The 18,135-nt window shown below is 40.3% G+C and overlaps 2 protein-coding genes across 9 annotated transcripts in view; one reads left to right on the top strand and one right to left on the bottom strand.

The window, feature by feature from the left end:
- On the bottom strand, positions 1-6,815 carry HNRNPA1 (heterogeneous nuclear ribonucleoprotein A1). Of its 4 annotated transcripts, none has more exons than XM_069584245.1 (12): positions 6,273-6,389; positions 5,605-5,721; positions 5,191-5,337; positions 4,843-5,053; positions 4,656-4,748; positions 4,478-4,570; positions 4,162-4,236; positions 3,809-3,967; positions 3,110-3,265; positions 2,799-2,864; positions 354-430; positions 1-140 (listed from the first exon to the last, which is right to left on the bottom strand). In XM_069584245.1, exons 1-10 carry the CDS (start codon positions 6,285-6,287, stop codon positions 2,809-2,811), a joined length of 1,122 nt encoding a protein of 373 aa, XP_069440346.1. In that variant the 5' UTR covers positions 6,288-6,389; the 3' UTR covers positions 1-140; positions 354-430; positions 2,799-2,808. The 4 variants fall into 4 exon arrangements, with proteins under 4 accessions (XP_069440346.1, XP_069440350.1, XP_069440347.1 ...); XM_069584249.1 differs by having other exon boundaries at positions 354-2,563; positions 6,273-6,380; XM_069584246.1 differs by lacking the exon at positions 3,809-3,967 and having other exon boundaries at positions 354-2,563; positions 6,273-6,815.
- Positions 6,560-18,135, top strand: part of CBX5 (chromobox 5) — a 27,096-nt gene continuing 15,520 nt past the window's right edge. For 2 of the 5 annotated variants that reach the window (XM_069584259.1, XM_069584256.1), the window contains exons 1-2: positions 6,808-7,091; positions 7,258-7,354. The gene's annotated coding sequence lies outside the window, so the exon portion shown is untranslated. Of the gene's footprint in view, positions 7,092-7,257; positions 7,422-18,135 lie in introns of all 5 variants that reach the window. The other 3 variants (XM_069584258.1, XM_069584254.1, XM_069584260.1) reach the window with 3 other exon arrangements.

Consider the following 18,135-nt stretch of genomic DNA (forward strand, 5'->3'; position numbering starts at 1 on the left):
CCAAGTTAAATGCATTTTATTTTTTTAAAGTTCATTCACAAAACTGAATGATTGATTCAAGCTGCACAGCAGGTAGTAAATAACTGCATGGCAGTAACAAGCACCAAGAGGCTCGGATAAAGGTCCTCATAAGGATGTTTCTGCAAAAAGGAAAAAGAAAAGTACATTAAGCAGATCAAAGAGTCTACAATCCTAACCGTTCTCTTGACTGAGAATCCAATTTTTTAATAGTGCTTGCTGGCTAGCCTATTATGTAAGTAACAGATCAAGCTATGAGACCTCTCTAGTCTATGAGAGACAGCTTGTCATTTTTCTTTGGGAACACTAAGCATTGTTACTTTATAAAAGCTTACCTTTTTATCCATGAGCTTGGACTGAAGTTTCTGGATTTTTTTTAAGAGTTGATATGCCTGTGGTAGCAGAGTCCTCCCTAGAAAAGTAAACAGCCTTTAGAACTAGCTTTTTTTCAGAGACAAGTTCCATCTCAGGCTAACCCCCCACCTCCCACTAACGGCCCACCCAACCTCCCACAAGCATTTGGGGGAAGATTCTAATATTACTTTGAGCCATTGTTTTATGGAAATAGGTCAAAGGAAGGTAAGAAATATAGAAATTAAAGGGTAAGTACATATCACAGTAGAGGTAATTTACAAAAGTGCTCATTTCCTTCATTCGGGAGCCACCAAGAGTAGGGTGTCAATTTAAAGCAACTCAGTTCCAGAAAAACCAAGTTCAGCTTAACTGGACTAGTTTTGGCTCAATATTTTAAGGAAAATGAGAAGGCTGGATTTTAGAGAGCTATATGGATGTAAGTAAAATCTGTTCTTACCTATCAGCATAGCAATAAAACCTTTTCTCCTGGTTCTGACTGCTAGTCCTAAGAGCCAGGTGTGCCTTACTCTTGTCTGCCTCCTTCCTTGCGATGGTCACTGAAACTTCACTCTCCTAGCTTTCATGGAGTGCCGTGGCCTGCCCCTGGCTTATCTGTACTCCACATACCACAAGTGTCTACTCTCAGCTGTAGAGTGTCTGGGCTCGGAGCCATTCGCGCTATGCTTGCTAGCAGTTCCTAGTAGCTGAACATCTCTCCTGGATCTTTAAAGGCATTGTCACGAATCCTGAGGTATCTGCAAACTCCCTCAATAGTTAAGGTTCCACCTGCCATTGCAAACTCAGCCAATATCAAGCCCATGGAACTATTACCCATGCTTTCCCACCCACCTCCACCTCCCACCCAACCCCACCCCAACCCTCCCCAAACTTCCAGTTAACACACCCATGGGATGGAGTACACAATCCTAGTGGTAAACAAATATCTATACTACTAGGTACAATGGCACTGAAATTGAGGGCTCAAAGGAAGCTATGTACAAATAACAATGATTGGATAATAACGTTATAAAGCTTTTAAAAGTCATTTTCTATACAAGCAACATTTTAGGATGGTTGTGTGATCTTGTGCTGTATTTAAAGGAAAGCTGCAGTTAGCACATATTTAAGTAAACAATAGTTTCTCACATGAAATTTTAATCTCCATATAATAAGTGGTCAATCCATAAACCTCTAAAGACCCACCCAACCAGGACAGAAACTGCAGTTTTCCTTTAATGTAAGCCTGTTTTTGTGTTGAATAAAATTCTTAATGGCACTAGTCAGTTTTAAAAAAGGTCTTCCCCCAAACTTCGGATTTGTGGATTTATGAGGTGGCATTAGCCAGCAGCTGGTTTCTATTCTCTGGCAGAGTTTTGAACTTGAATTGATAGAAGCATTCAACATCAGGGGTAGAGGGTAGGGAAGGTCCAAAACTCTGCCAGTCCCGAATCCATACAGTTGTCATTCCATTCAAGAGGGTATTAAATCTTTTATTGATTACACATGATAATGGATGATACACAAGCTTCATTCCCATCTATAACTTTATCTGGTACCATAATTCAGTTTAGATATATTGCATAGGATGTGCCAACAATCATTAATAACCAAAAAAAATAAAAAAACCTCCATGACTTTGCATGGGTGACCCTTTTAGTGGTGAACTCCAGGTCACAACACAGCAACTGTCAGCTCAACTACACCAAGGTTCTGAAGACAGCAGCTTCTCCACCAAGCAGGTTGTAAATAAATTTCAAATGAACCTGGCATCACCCTGAAGGAATTCTAACTTCACACTGTTGGGGTAGTTTACCAAAATGGCTTCAGAGTAGACTAACTTTACACAGCACATTAAAAAAAAAAAAAAAAAGACATTTATTCAGCGTCATGATCAGACTATTACATTTAGCAATCAACAGCATGGGTGCAAAAAAAAAAATCTACATTAAAACCCTTTGTTGGAATGCTTTACACTTTCCACAGAACAGAAACTAAAATAACCTGTTATACAATTAGTCACAAGTACAGTCCTCGAGTTTTTTGCCCATACACATGAGTATTGTCTAAAACATGTCTTCTTTGTAGCAGCTAGGCCCTGCCACCACTGTGCTTGGCTGAGTTCACAAATCTGTTGTAACCTGTAGCTTCCCTGTCACTTCTCTGGCTCTCCTCTCCTGCTAAGCTTTGTTTCCTGTTGAACAATATGGAATAAAGTTGTTAATCTAAACATATTAAGACTCAAGGCTACAATCCAATAGCAAGTTGTTTCCCACAAATTTTGCTGATCTGAATATTAACTTAATATCCACAATTTTACTGTAATTATAATGTTAACTATGTTGCACTGCTCAGCTATATTAGGGTTACTGGGTTCATTATAAATTACAATTAAGTGAGAACAGCAACAAAAAAAGGTGTTCACTTACCTGGCAGTAATTAAAACCTTCTGCCACTGCCATAGCTACTGCTGCTGCTGGAGCCACCATAGCCACCTAGAAACAAAATTTATTCTCTTAAGCTTTAGAAGTACAAACAGTAACGATGTTTTTTATAGTTGGGGCTTAACCTATTTATATTGCATAAGTTGAAAATCACAGGTTGGGGCTCATGTGATTTTCCCAACTCAAACTATTTTAACTCAGTCATTTTCCTCAACGTTTTAATTTGTCAGCGTTTTGGTTTCTACATTTCCTAAACAGTATTAGTTTAGCCCTCCAATACCACATATATACCATACCTTGGTTTCGTGGTTTGGCAAAGTATTGGCCTCCACCACCATAGGGGCCAGAACTTCTTCCTCCAAAGTTTCCTCCTTTCATGGGTCCAAAATTTGAAGATTGATTGTTGTAATTGCCAAAATCATTGTAGCTTCCGCCACCTCCAAAATTGCTTCCTAAGAATGGAAAAGAGGACCTTTATATGTTATTCAGGGAAAATGAGAAATCCTAGTGTTCAGAGTAAAAAGTTGCTTGATCTGCCTTGCTCCCAAACTTCTGTGGCTCCAATTTCAATTATCTTTGTATTTCATGTGCAAGGCATTCAGTTGAATAATCCAGTAATTAAAACTTCACCCAACTCACCATGGCAAAAGGTATACATTCTCTTGCCTTTTAAGGCCTTTACCCAGCCAGGGGCACAGCAAACACATGCTGGACACATCAACTAAGCACCTAAGATCCCAAGAGTTAACACTAAATCCGGCTAGAAGCTAATCTAATTCCAGTTGAAGACACCACTATCCACTTAACCATCTATCTATTTGGGAGTGAGGCGGCCCCAGCTTAAAGCTAGGAGGAGGTAGCATTGCAAGCCCATTAAAAAAAAGTACCATGCAGCACAACACACAATGCTTTAAGACCATCAAATCCTCCTAAGGATAAAGTCTAAAAGGCTAATCTAGCTATTGCACCAAGTACTTGGATCACTGGATACCTACCACTACCACCGCCAAAGCCGCCTCCGCCTCCACCGTTGTTATAGCTGTCATAGCTGCCACTCCCGCCATAGCCACTGCCCTGGTTTCCATAACCCTGTCCACCACTTCCATAGCCTCTGCTTCCTCCAGAGTAACCAGGGCCGCCTCCTCCATAACCACCTACAAGAATACAAGTCTTCTCAATAAGACAAAAGTATTCAGCAGTCAAATTCTGTGCAAGCATGGCTAAAGGCCTGCTCACAACATGCTATTAGATCATAGTTGAGCTTATCATGCACTAGGGTTTTAGTCTCTACTAACCTATTCTAAAGGTTGCCAAAATTTTTTACCTGTGGTTCTTTAACAAAACTTACCGTCATTACCAAATCCATTATATCCATCCCCACTGCCACCATATCCGCCACCACCGCGGCTGCCACCAAAGCCACCTAGTAGAAGAAAGTGGAATTTAAAAACCAGGTCTAAAGTACGTGGATTGCATACAAGTTACCTTATATTAAGTATAAACTTAAGGAAGCATTCAATTAGAACTATTCCCATATTTAACAGTTACTGGTTAGTGAGAAGCCAGAACTACATTTAGGTTAAAACGTAACTTTGAAGAAGTCATCAGGGGGTCATTACAATTTTACCATTAACTCTTTATTAGTAAATTACAGCCAAACATACCTCGACCACTGAAGTTTCCTCCACGACCAAAGTTGTCATTCCCACCAAAACCACCTCCACGACCGCCACCAAAGTTTCCAGAACCACTTCGACCTGAAGAATCAAGATGAAGTGTTGGGCTGTCCAGACTATAATTATGCAAAACTATGTTTACGGTTTAGTTAAGTAGCAAACTTACCTCTCTGGCTGGATGAAGCACTAGCCATCTCTTGCTTAGACAGGGCTTTTCTCACTTCACAGTTGTGGCCATTCACAGTGTGGTATTTCTGAACTAAACAATTTTGAAAATAAACAGATCATCTCAGAATTCAGTATACAGCATAGATTTCAGAACCCTTAACAAATGCCAGCCACCTGATACTTACTGACAATCTTGTCTACGGAGTCATGGTCATCAAAGGTTACAAAAGCAAAGCCTCTCTTTTTGCCACTGCCTCGGTCAGTCATGATTTCAATTACTTCAATTTTCCCATACTGTTCAAAATAATCTCTCAGGTGATGTTCTTCAGTGTCTTCTTTAATGCCACCAACAAAAATCTTTTTCACAGTTAAGTGGGCACCAGGTCTTTGAGAATCCTAATGTAGGAAAAATTAACGTGTATTATCGAAACGTATTTAAGTGAGGAATATTAAATCTATTATACCCCCACATGTAAAGTCTCCCTAGTGGAAATCCTCCAAATGACTAATTCAAGGAGGAAAAAGGTACTTACTTCTCTTGAGACGGCCCTCTTTGGTTCCACAACTCTTCCGTCCACCTTGTGTGGCCTTGCATTCATGGCCGCATCCACCTCCTCCACCGTGGCGTATGTGACAAACCCGAAGCCTCTGGATCGCTTGGTGTTTGGATCCCTCATTACCTTAAAATGTTTAATACGTGTTAAGACCCCCGAAATGGGTGATTTTCTACCTTGACTAAGGTTAACAAGAAACTTTATTACCAACCTTTTATCTCAAGTCCTTCCATTTCCCACTAACCATCTGCAGTGAATTAGCTGGGTGCTTTTTTACTTAAAGGCACTCCATACTTAAAGCTACCATCCTATTAGCATTCAAACAATAACCGCAGCAACTTAAGCCAAGGAAACCAACTAGTTCTACAGCCCTTTGTCTCTTTCGAGTCTTACCACACAGTCTGTGAGCGTTCCCCATTGCTCAAAATGGCTCCTCAGACTCTCATCGGTTGTTTCAAAGCTCAATCCTCCGATGAAGAGCTTCCGCAGCTGTTCGGGCTCTTTGGGAGACTAGGAGTGGAGGAGGGAAAAAAAATAAGTGGGGCTATAGCGCAAATCATCTTTCTGTTGCAAAAAAAAAAGATAGCAACGTACGAAGCACTTATTGTTCCTTTGGGGCGCAACAAACCACGTGCTTCTCCCCTCTGGGGGAGGCAGTATGTTGGGGGCTGGGTGGGCTCGGAGGCCCTGAGCGCATGCGTCCCTTACTCTCCCTCCGACGCACGCGCAACAAAAGGACTAGGAAAGAGAACTACATGGCCCACATCCGTCTGTAGGTACTCTCTTAAATAGCAGCCCATTGGGACAAGGTAAAAAACAGACTAAATGTGCCTAAGAGTTTTGCAAGGGGCACAGAGCAGGAGTGATTGCTAAGGGTCGCAAGACAGCAGCCTCATGGCGACGAGGACAAAATGGCGACCTCAACTCAGGGAGGGGGAGGCCCGGGCAGCGATCGAAGAACCGTCGACAGGACTGGGGCAAGCAGCCAAACAAACTGCACCCTACTAAACTCAGGAAAGGAAGACGAAAGGCTATTCAGCTGGAGAGAGCGTCTTACCCACCTCTGATTTAGACATGACGGCAGTGGAGGCGGGGAAGACTTCAACGATGCTTTCTCGGCGGCGTCCACGGGCAGAAAGGAGTAACCTCACGAACGTATCTGCCAGCCTACCTTCGGCCTCCCTTTTTTATCCCGCCTCCGCGCTTTCGGCATTGGTAGACTCCGCCCCCGAATAGCTCTGATTGGATATTTGAAACAGCTTTCCCCTACCATTGGTCTCTGGTGCTGCATTGCTGCGTAACGTCATCCATTTGGGCGTTCTACGCAGTCTCCACCCCTCGGGGGTCTATTGGATCTCGAGTAATATTATTCTTAACTAGAGTGATTGGCTAGTAATTCAGTCATTCATGTTTGAATGTACTTAAGTTATTTAAAGAAACTTTTTAATCCTCTACGGCCTTAATTTTATATTCAGTTTACCTGGCAAACCATGATTAATACTATGCCTCAGAAAAGCAGTTAGCAAGTTACAAATTTTCGTTTTTTGACAAGGACTGCCTGCTGAGCGCATGTGTAGGAAAATGGCGAGTTTACGCAGGCGCGTAAGAAGTTCCGTTTGGCGCTAGGGACACGTGAAATGGCGGGCAGAAGACGGCGGCTAACCTAAGGCGCCTGCGTAGTGGCGGGAGTTGGACCTCTTTTGCGCAGGCGTAATGGGCGGGGAAAGGGTCCGGTCTCAGGATTGGTCGCGCAGGCGCAGGGAAGGATCCGTTTTGGCGGGCGGTTGGCGTTGCGCAGAAGGCGGCAGCGGCGGTGGCTTGTGGTCTCACCACAGAAGAACAGGGGAGACGTTAGCGTGAGTGATCGGTCTCGATCCCGGGTAAGTGGCGGACAGTCTTGCCTACGCATACGAGGTCTTGAACCGACTCCAATCGGTCCCGTTATTGTGTGTAATGAATGGACCGCGGGGTGGGGGATCGTGAAGGGGGAGCGGTGGGTCCACCCAACCAATGGAAGAACAGGGGCGGGATGTTTTATCCCCGTAGGTTCTGTGGAGCTTTGCAGCCGAAGAGCTTGACTGGCGAGTGTATAGGCCAATTGGGTCTGCCTTTAGCTGCCGACTGACCGGTCCTTGGGCCATCGGTATGTAGGAGGAGGGCTTGCTCCTCCTGAGCAGCGGCTCACTGAGCCAATGAGCACGAAGCGCGCGGTAGGTTGGGCTCCTCCGAGAGGCAGCGGTTTGACTCCAATGGGGGATGCGGGAGTCGAGCGCTTAAATGGATAGACCAAATCTGGAGCCAGTAGACACAGCCTATTGAAAGCGCTCGGGCTGACTGCCCAATCAGCGCTCCAGCAGAGGGAGGCCTTAGATTTGGGGATGCGAGGATGAGGAGTCACTGCCTGCGATGGCGCGTGGGGGTGGGTATTTTATCCACAATGATTTGAACGAAGCCTTTGAGCTTCCAGGCCACACACTTACCTGGTAGGAAAGCTGTAAGTTTGGTCCTGAATGCCTGAATTTTGGCCCCACATCGCTACATCCCACAATCTCACACTTTTAGGTTGGGGGGTGGGGTGGGGACAAGAAATGTTTTTTGAGTTTGAGAACTTCTTTACGAAGACTGACTTGAAATATTAGAAAGTGTAGGATAAATCTCTTTGTACTGTTGCGGAAAGGTACCCAGGAAAAGTAAACATAATAGTAATAATGCATATTTCCACGGACAAAGAGATTTGTAAATCCATAGAAAAAGTTTTGGCAAGCTAACATAACAAAGGGTGTTAACCTCCAGGGTTACAGTGGGATGGAGACAGGTTGGATCTCCAGTGTTTAAATCTTTGCAGGGGTAATAATTTGTGATTAAAGTTACATTTTAAAGCCAATTGTTTTTGTGTTTTTTAGTTACAAGCAAGTACTTCTCACCACCTCCTTACACCTCAAAAAAGTGCTGTTTTTCTGTTAAGAACTAAGGTGACCCTCGATTTTAAAATGCAAATTTTGAAAAGGTGACTCAGTACTTGCTAGGCATCCTGCTAAATATTTTGCAAGCATTGCCCGTGTCCCCAGAGTCTTTTAAGTTCTTCTCTGAGAATCTTTTCTCTGCATCTGTATCTCCCTCTTTAAGCCATTACAGATCTCCTAAGCCCTTTCTGCTGTTCCTTTGAGGATATCTGGATTTAGATAAAAAAACTAGTTACTTAAGGAGGTTAATACTTAGGATGTTGGAGATAGGACTCATTCATCACCTGGGTGGTTTTTTTTGCCTTTTGATTTTATTTCCTTCAAAGTATTTTATAAGTAGTCCATATCATGTTGGTAATGGCCATTCTACTCTCCCCAGTATATTTTAGTAAAACATTTTAATTACATATTGACTGTATCAGAGTCTATACTGCTCTATTATTTACTGATTTATTGTCAAAGAGAAAATCTTTACATATTGTAATAAATTCAGATACACATGAGGTACTGCTATGAGTAGAGACTTTTGTGATATACAAAAGGAAGATGATTTTAACTGAGCTTATTGTGAACAGAGGAAAGATTTTCCTGTTTGGCACTTGCAAAAGGAAAACCTATTTTGTACTTGCTTGTAAGCTGTTTGTAGGTATTCTAATAATGTAACTACTTCATTTATAACATTTATAAGAACTAAAGTGATACAGATTAAGGGTGAAAAAAAAGTGAAAGCTTTGGTTGGTCAGTCCTGTCTGACTCTTGCGACCCCATAGACTGTAGCCTGCCAGCCTCCTCTGTCCATGGAATTGTCCAGGCAAGAATACTGAGAGTGCGTAGCTATTCCTTTCTCCAGGGGATCTTCCCAAACCAGGGATCGAACTCGGGTCTCCTGCATTGCAGGCAGACTACCCTCTGAGCCACCAGGGAAGCCCCGTCTGTCCCTGATTTAATACAGTCTTGATCTACAGAGTTTTTCAGTCGTAGCGATATTGACATTTTGAGCCTGATAAATGCATCTCACCTCCCCCACACCTCTTCTTGTGACAATCAGAATGTCACCAAATGTCCTTTGAGGGAAGGGTGCAAAGTCTCCACTTGAAAACTATTGATCTTGAAATGACAGATGGTAGAATCGATCATCTTGTCAAAATCTTTTATTTGACCAGTTGGAATTTAGAAGATGGGTGAAGTGTTCACGAGGTGTTCTTTGGTGAATGGATCACTAAGTCCTTATGATCATCTCTTCACATGTAGAGCGATCACTGTTTGATTGGATAAAAGGAGAGCTACATTAACATTTTCACCATTTGCATTTAAACACTGATTGCATCTTGTGTCTGGCTTCCTAAAATAATGGCAAGTAAGTGTTTGGAGAGGTAGACTTTGCTTCAGATGCTTCTTACATTCTCCTCTGACTTAATCCTCTTTCCTTTAAAGTTTCACTATACAAATACATACGCAAAGCATTCTGACATTTTCTCATTTATAGTACTCTTTCATTTTTTTTAAAAACACAGGTTGATTTCTGCTGAACTGATTTTTCAGCTGTTTAGAGACCCATACTTTGGGGGAAAAGAAATACTGACTTGAAGAACAGGTAATCCAAAACACGCCTCCCTAGGTTACTCTGAGTAGATTCCTTTCATCTTCAGCCCTGCCTACTTTGGTCTATAAACAAATTAATCAGTGATCCCTTATTTGATGTTTTTTAATAGTATATTTTTATTTGAAAATTTTCAGGAATTGTACCTAGACTTTTTGGCTTCCTGTGATGTGTGAATAAAAGTTGCTTGTTCTATTGTAAGTTCTCTTACACTGTCATAGTTAATAGGTCTGATAAACATTTCTCTCTGGTGGGGAAATTTTGGTGAGTAGTTTTTAATTGAAATCTGAGACTGTCATATTGAAAATCCTAAGTTTAGACTTTTATTTCTTGCTTTTGGAGAACTTGGTTTGATTGTTAACTTGTACACTCTGTTAACAATACAAAATGCTGAGTCTATGTTACAAAAATTTCAGACACTTGTGCTTAGAACTTAGAGGCATATCCTGTTGCATCCAAACATAAAATGACTGTTATCTAAAAGGAAAATGAAATCCAGTAGGTAGAAAGTTTCTCTCAGGATGATAACTGAAGAAAGACAAAGATAGAGCATACCTTTGAATTGACTGGATTTTTATATATCTAGGAAAGTTCTGGTGATTTTCAGAGCCCTTGACAATATTTCTGGAAAAGAGAGAACGGTATCCAGGATACAGAGGTTTCTGAGGAAGACTAGTATTTTTTGCTTTTACCATTTACTTAACCACATAGCATAATTTTTATATCTTATTGAAATAGCTCATATCACATCTCCTGGTAAAGCATTTTTTTCTTGTCCTTTTACTTGGTCTGTTTTTATTTCCATTCACCTAACATGAAATTGGGCCTAAATGCTCTGGATGTTGACTTTAAAAGCAATAAATTAATAGTGTTAGATATCATTTATAACTGACTCAGTGTGGCTGATATTTACACATGGTTATTGATGACCTTAGACTTTGGGCAATTGTCTTTTTTTTCTCTGACATAAATTGATTTCCCTTCCCTCCTTGTAGAGGATGGCTTTAACTGATCATTGTACTAATGGGAAGGAGTCCAGGTCATCCTGAAAAGAGTTGGCTTGTGCAGAGTCCAGGACGCAGATTTGTTGGATTTCTGTAAGCCACTCGAAGCCACATATTCATTTCTGATGACAACTTTGCACTTGTGTTGGCAGAACACCCACAGTGGCAACTGTTGCCTGTGTTTAGTCTGCCCGGGAGCTCTACCAGCTAGCATGTTTGGGGGAAAACCTGCACTGTTCTTGTTAGCAGCTATGTAAATATTAGACCTTTCTGAGTTTGTCTTCTCAGATCTGCCATCCTTTTAGGTAAATTGCATCCTCTGATTGCCTCAACTTACCTTTAAAATGAAAGATTAAAGGATTTAGGCATTCTTTGGGTCATTTAAAGCACAGTTCTTTTTGCATCAGTAATTAGTTTTATAAATGTTTGGTTTATTATTTTTAAAATTTTATTTCCCCTGTGTCTTAGTTTCTTGTGGCTGCAATTACCACAAACCTGGTGGCTTCAAACAACAAGAGTTTATTCTTTCACAATTCTGAAGGCCAGAAGTCTGCAATCAAGGTGTTGAGCCGGTTCTGGAGGCCCTAGGGGAGAATCCCTTCCTTGCCTTTCTAGCTTCTGGTGGTTGTCAGTTTTCCTTGCCGCCTCACTCCCTGCTCAGTCTTCACTTTGCTTTCTCTATATGTCTCTCTCAGAACTCCTGCCTCTCTTAAAATGTGTGATTGCATTTAAGGCTCACCTCATAATCTGGGATAAATTTCTCCTTTCACTTCTTTAAAGCACATCTTTTGCCATAGAAAGTAATAGTCACAACTTTGAGGGGGGTGCATCATTCAGACTACTGTACCCTGGTTCTTTAATCCCTATCCAAATAAATATTACCTAATTCAAAAAAGAAAAGGTTATTTTTTAAAATGAGGAGCAAGTGGTGAGAGTAGGCAAAGGCTCAGGAAACTCAAAGTGAGCCATTTGCCTTCTTTGGTCCTTAGTTTCTTATGGAAGGAATTGGCTAGGTGATAACTAATAGTTCTCTAGCCCTAAAATTTTTTATGAAGTGACTCCTACATTGTCTTGGGAGTTTATTTTTGAAGTCAATTTTAAATGGAAATCAAGAAGTTGTTCTTATATTTGGGGCTAATATAGTCCAACTGGTTTTCTCTAGAACTTGAGGGACAGAAAACTGAGTTGTCGACTGGTTGTCAATTTCTTGGGGTATTAACACGTGATAACAAACCTGTACTTGTGTGTGATTTTCTAAAACGAGTGTAATAGACTAGCTGAACCACTTTTCAGTCATTCTAATGAGGCTGAGGACTGGTGTAGTCTGGATTTCCTATCCAGTAAGAATAGTTAATCAAACTTAAACACTTAGAATCAATTTTACCTCAGTTAAGATAATTTTTTTTTTTAAAGAGAGGGGAGTAAGCAGAATTTTAAGGAAAAAAAAAGACAGATTTTTCTACCTGAAACTAGGTCATGGACCTAGATTTAAAATTTTTCACTTGCAGTCTTTTTTTCTTTTGGCTGTGCGGCATGCTGGATCTTAGTTCCCTGCAGTGGAAGCTGTTAACCATTGGACCTTCAGGGAAATTCTGATGTGCAGTCTTACTCTTCAGACTTACCGAGTGCCTGTTCGATCATGTTTCACTGCTAGGAAGCACACCAGAAAGCATGGGATTGAGATGGTGTCATTGAAAGGACTGCTTCAAGATCAAGTTTTATAACACACTCATTATTTATTTCTTCCATGGAGTGGAGGAACCAAATTGAATTCAAGTGTTTCTCTGATTGTAATCTACAGTTCTTAGAATAAAACAAGTTCATATCTGAGCCAACGGGCATAATTATGTCGGAATAAAATGCCCTCTACAAAGAGGTCAACCCAACAGGCTGGGAAATCTATCTTTGGTTTCTGAGGCACATCCTTGAACTCCATGTGCCTTGTTTCGCATCCCTAAATCAGTAAGACTCACTTACCTCACAGGGAGTTGTGGAGGGTAATATACTGCTAATTTGTTCAGTATTTCACAACAATAAATTATATCTAGTAATCTGATAAACATAGGCAAGCCTCATTTATACGTGTAGTTGGAGACAAGGATAGATAAAACTTACAGATAGTTCAGAAAATTCATTAAAGTTAATTTTAACTACTTCTGTTATCAAACATTTTATCCTCTGTTTACTGTGTACTTTCCAAAGTGTTTTCTTGTTCTTTTTCCATAACAGACATGAGGTAAGTAGGGCAAAGAGTTAACACTAATGTAGATGATGAAGGGATCAATTCATCAAGAGGATACAATAATTCTAAAATTTACACAACTAATAATAAGCATCAAAATACAAGAAAGAAAACAATAGAACTAAATAATACAGTCTTGCGATTGTATTGGCAACTTCAGCACCTTCTTTTAGTTAAAAAACAAAACTGAAATAATGTGTGCTCTGGGGTCAGTCATGTCTGGCTCTGCAACCCCATGGACTTAGCCTGCTAGGCTTCTCTGCCCATGGCATTTTCCAGGCAAGAATACTGGAATGGGTTGCCATTTCTTACTCCAGGGGATCTTCCCAACCCAGGGATCAAACAGAGTCTCCTGCATTGGCAGGCAGATTCTTTACCACTGTGCCACCTGAGAAGCCCATTAATAGAACAGGTAGCAAAGCAGTAAAGACGTGGACAGCACTGTCAATGAGCCTGATACATAGACATTTATAGGATATTCCATCCAACAGTAGCAGAATATACATTTTTTTCAAGTGCATAGCAATATTTAACAAGTCAGACCATCTGTCATAAATCTCAAAAGGATTTGGTTATACAAAGTGTGTTTTCTGGCTGTAATGGAATTAGAAATCAGTGACTGTAAGACACCTGGAAAACACCCCAAATAATTGAAACTAAACAATATACTTCTGAGTAACCCATGGATCAAAGACAAGATCATACACAAAACTGGAAAATATTTTGAACTGAATAAAAATGATGATATAACAAAATGTGTGGGATATAGCCAAGGCAGTGCTTAGAGGGAAATTTATAGTATTAAATGCTTTAATTAAAAAGAAAGTTTGAGATCGACATGGACACACTGCTGTGTTTAAAGTGGATAAACAAGGTCCTACCATATACCACAGGGAGTGCTGGTAGATGTTACCTGGCGGCCTAGGTGGGAGGGGGTTTGAGGGGAGAAGGGACACATGTAGATGAAGGGCTGAGTCCCTTAGCTGTTTACCTGAAACTATCACAACATTGTTAATCTGCTATACCCCAATACAAATAAAAGGTGGAAAGATCTAGAGTCTTTCTATCTTAACCCAGAAAAAGAGATAAGAGTGATGATGTTTAAGGGTACAAAGTTGTAATAAGTAGTAAATCAACTCTGAAGACCTAATGCAGGACTTCCCTGGTGACACAGTGGATGAGAATCCGCCTGCCAATGCAGGGGACGTGAATTCGATCTCTGGTCTGGGAAGGTTCCACATGATGCACCACCGCCTCTGAGCCCATGCTCTAGAGCCTGCAAGCTGCACCTACTGAAGCAAGTGTACCTAAAGCCTGTGCTCTGCAAAAGGAGAAGCTCGTGCACCGCAGTGAAGAGCGGCCCCTGCTCGCCAAAACTCGAGGAAGCCCCCACACAGCAGTGAAGACCCAGTGCAGCCAAAAATAAAATTATTTTTAAAAATAAAAGAGACCTAATGCATGGTATCATGAATATGGATAATACTGTACTGTAATTATATAATGTGATAAATATCACTACACTGTCTACCATGTTACAATATATAAGTATACCAAAGATACACATGCTGTATACCTTAAACTTAGAATATTACATGACAAATTCATTCAATTAAAAAAAAATCAAGCCCACAGTGAGCAGAAGAAATAGTGAAAGTGAAAGCAGTGACTAGTTGATTAAGTATAAAACAACCAGTAGAGAAAAAAAATCAATGAAACTGAAAGTTGTTTTTTGGGGAGAAGATAATGTAGTGAGCAAGTTTGATCAGTGGAAAAAAGACATAAATTACTAACATCAGGAATAAGGGAAGGGATATCACTACTAATCCTGTAGACACTGTAAGAGTTATAAGGGAGAATTATGAACAATTATGCCAGTGCATTTAATGTCTAGGATAAAATGAATGGCTTCCTTGAAAGATTACCAAAGCCCACTTCAGAAATTAACCTCACTATCCCTATGTGTATTAAGGAAATGGAATTTGTAGTTAAAAGTCCTCCCACAGAGAAAAACTCTTGGTCCAAATGGCTTCACAGGTGAATTTTCCCAACTTCTATGGAAGAAATAACATCAATTCTACACAAACTCTTCCAGAAGACAGAAGTGTATTTTTAACTTCATCTACTATCGGACATTTAACTTCTCTGGTTTATGTATTTAAAAGTGTTTTCTAATTTTTTTATTCCCCCACAGCAGACCTGTGAGATAAGCAGGGCAAAGTGCTAACATCTTAGGTTAAGTGACCTGTCTAGTTCAACTTTTCAGTGATCTAGTTGGGATTGGACTCCTATCTTATTCCTAGTTCTGATACTGCGACTGTTAACTGGTTGCCCTTTTAGTAGCTTTTTTTTTTTTTTTCACAACAGCGTTTGGGATGGTGCTAGCCATTGCTGACTGAACCAGGGAGAGACTTGGTGATACTTCAACTTAGTTCATAAGTTGAAGACGAGCTTAAACTCAGTGTTCATGCAACATTTGACACTTATTGGCTCTCAATAAATATATAACCAACCAGACAATTTTAGAGCAAGGGTCAGTATTACTGTATCATCCTTTTGGCATAGGCTCTGAGTTGGGATGATGGTTGGAAGCTGAACAAAAAGAAACATCTTATTTGGCTTAAGCAATGTGTCAGAATGCTCAGTGGAAGAGCTGGGTGGTCTGAGATTGGCCATCCCTTAAGCCATTTATCTGATGGTGGCCTTTCTTTGCATTTAACTATCAATATATCTAAAGTGTAGAGCACACTTTTATGATATTGTAGCATAGTAACTCACACTTATATGTCAATAGAGACACTTGCAAAGATGTACAAGGTTCAATAATTTCTGGTGTGGGTTTGTTTCTCCTGTCATCACCCATTATGTATTTTTTTACAGCTTTTAAATTGCCACAGAGAAATTGGTCAGGATCTTAATAGATGGCCAAGGAGCTGCCAAGTATGAGATGGGAAAAAGTTCAATACTGGGTTGATTTTATTTATCTAAATTGTAGGCTGTGACTTCAATATAATTCATGTTGCTAATACACCAAGGTAATGGCAGAGCACAAAACTATGCCATATGTTGGAGGAATGCTCTCTTTTACTCCTGGAAGTTTTACAGTCTGAGATATCTTTCTTATTCCAATTATGTAAAAACTTTTTGTCAGGATGTGTTAATCAGATTTTAGCATACTGATTTAAAGTCTAATACCATCTCAATAGTTGCATTAGAGATTTTAGTTTATGGTTATGCAAATTAATTTTTATGGCTCTTGAATGTCTTTGCTAAACTAAGACTGTGGTAGAATGTAAATTGTTAGGCATGGTAGAAGCTGTTCCTTCAAATAGAAGTGAAGTGAAGTGATTTGAAGTCCCTCAGTCGTGTCCGACTCTTTGCGACCCCACGGACTGTAGCCTACCAGGCTTCTCAGTCCATGGGATTTTCCAGGCAAGAGTACTGGAGTGGGTTGCCATTTCTTTCTCCAGGCTTCAAATAGAGGATATGTTGAAATGACCTGAAGAAGCCATTGTAACTCTTAAGCTGCTGATAACCAAAATCTGTACAAGCTAGATGAGTGTGAATCTTAAGTTTATGACTATTTGAGAAATGCTTTATGACTGTAATTTAATTGGGGATGGGTACTTCAGTTCTCTTTTAACCCCTCCATATTTTGTGAACATGATTTGCCAAAGTGGTATGTAAAAATCTGAGGTTTGCAGTCATCTACTCAAATGGTACTCTTATCCATTTTTCTTAAAATTTATGGAGAAATTACCAGGTTCCTCATGAAAGGTGACAAGCTCTACTAGTTCATGCTTCATCATATTTAATTAATAGAGAGGAGTGGGTGTGAGATTAACACTCGCCAGAAACTATGGTGCTTTGAGAAATTCAGTACATTCCAAGGATAGAGGTGTTCAGAGGCACCATCAGGAAGACATTTCCCCTTAGTGGTACCAAATTCTACTTTCTCTTGAATCGAGAAACAATTGAATAGCTAACCTCTTGCCCATGATGGCTTTAGGTGTGCCCTAACTAAATTTAGAGAAAGCAGACACTTGAGAGATGAAACACTGTAGATTTGAATATAGGAAAAAAAAAATCCCATGTAAGATTATTTTGTGGGATTGTGATCTGGTAATGAGATATCAAGAATGTGTGTTACTGCTAAATATACCAATGAACCAAACATAAAACTGAGTTGTTCTGAGAACTGCTGTAGTACACATTCATTTATATTTTTTAATGGGGTCAGAGCTTAGAGGACAATACAATGAAATGTATAGGGTAGCCTTTATCTCTATTTATAATGTATATGTTTTAATCTAAAAGAAGAAAAGACTCTTTACTCCCTTGCTTGCTGGTGCAGGAGGGTTAGATAATCAGCAAATAGGATACTTTGCCTCAGAATAATTCTGTGACTGGTGGAAGCAGCGCCTTGGCCTGATTTTTCAAGGATGGAGAACTGGAACTCCGCTGGTCCAGAGAGAAGCATTTCCTCTCTCCACACTCCTCTCTATTAATAAAGTTTGTGTTGCCTAGATGTGGCTTGTTAATGATAGGGGTGTTAACGACCACAGTTAATCTTCCTCCTCAACTCTTTCCTAATCCAGTCTCTTAAATAGACATTTAAAAAGCTTTTAACTCCTCTTGAATTGGGTGCTCATGGGCTTTTGGTGGAGGTGAAATGATAGTTATCAGCCCATTTAACAAAACCTGAGACAGCCAGGACAGCTGTAATGTGCATCTCTATGCTGTGTTTTTGTTAAGATGCCACATGGCTAATACTTTGGAAATCATAAATCTAGTGGAAGAAAACATCTTTATAGAGGGTATTTTAGTTTTATGCTGTATGTGTGGCAAACCTAAAACCATTGGTACTTCTAGATCTATAAAGAGCAAAGAATACAGACCAGATTAAAATGGTTCTGTAAATTTGGTTTCTTTTCATCTGTTTTATTTGCTACCATAGGCTATAAAGAGGACGCCTTGAAGACAATGCTGTAGCTGACAGTTTAATCTTCACATAAGCCAACAGCTTTCCCCAAGGGCCTTAGGGGAGACTTGGGAGTTTCTCAAGCCTGGACCAACGGAAGTTGCCCATCAGTGGCATATTTAATTAATACATGTGAG

The sequence above is a fragment of the Ovis canadensis genome, chromosome 3 (assembly GCF_042477335.2).
Source record: "Ovis canadensis isolate MfBH-ARS-UI-01 breed Bighorn chromosome 3, ARS-UI_OviCan_v2, whole genome shotgun sequence".
In the NCBI taxonomy this organism is placed as follows: domain Eukaryota; kingdom Metazoa; phylum Chordata; class Mammalia; order Artiodactyla; family Bovidae; genus Ovis; species Ovis canadensis.

What these genes read in the sequence shown, in the direction of transcription:
- HNRNPA1 (XM_069584245.1), bottom strand. An exon ending in GAACGCTCACAGACTGTGTG is followed by an intron (nt 5,338 to 5,604) that starts GTAAGACTCGAA and finishes AAACATTTTAAG; the next exon opens with GTAATGAGGGATCCAAACAC. An exon ending in CTCCGTAGACAAGATTGTCA is followed by an intron (nt 4,749 to 4,842) that starts GTAAGTATCAGG and finishes AAAATTGTTTAG; the next exon opens with TTCAGAAATACCACACTGTG.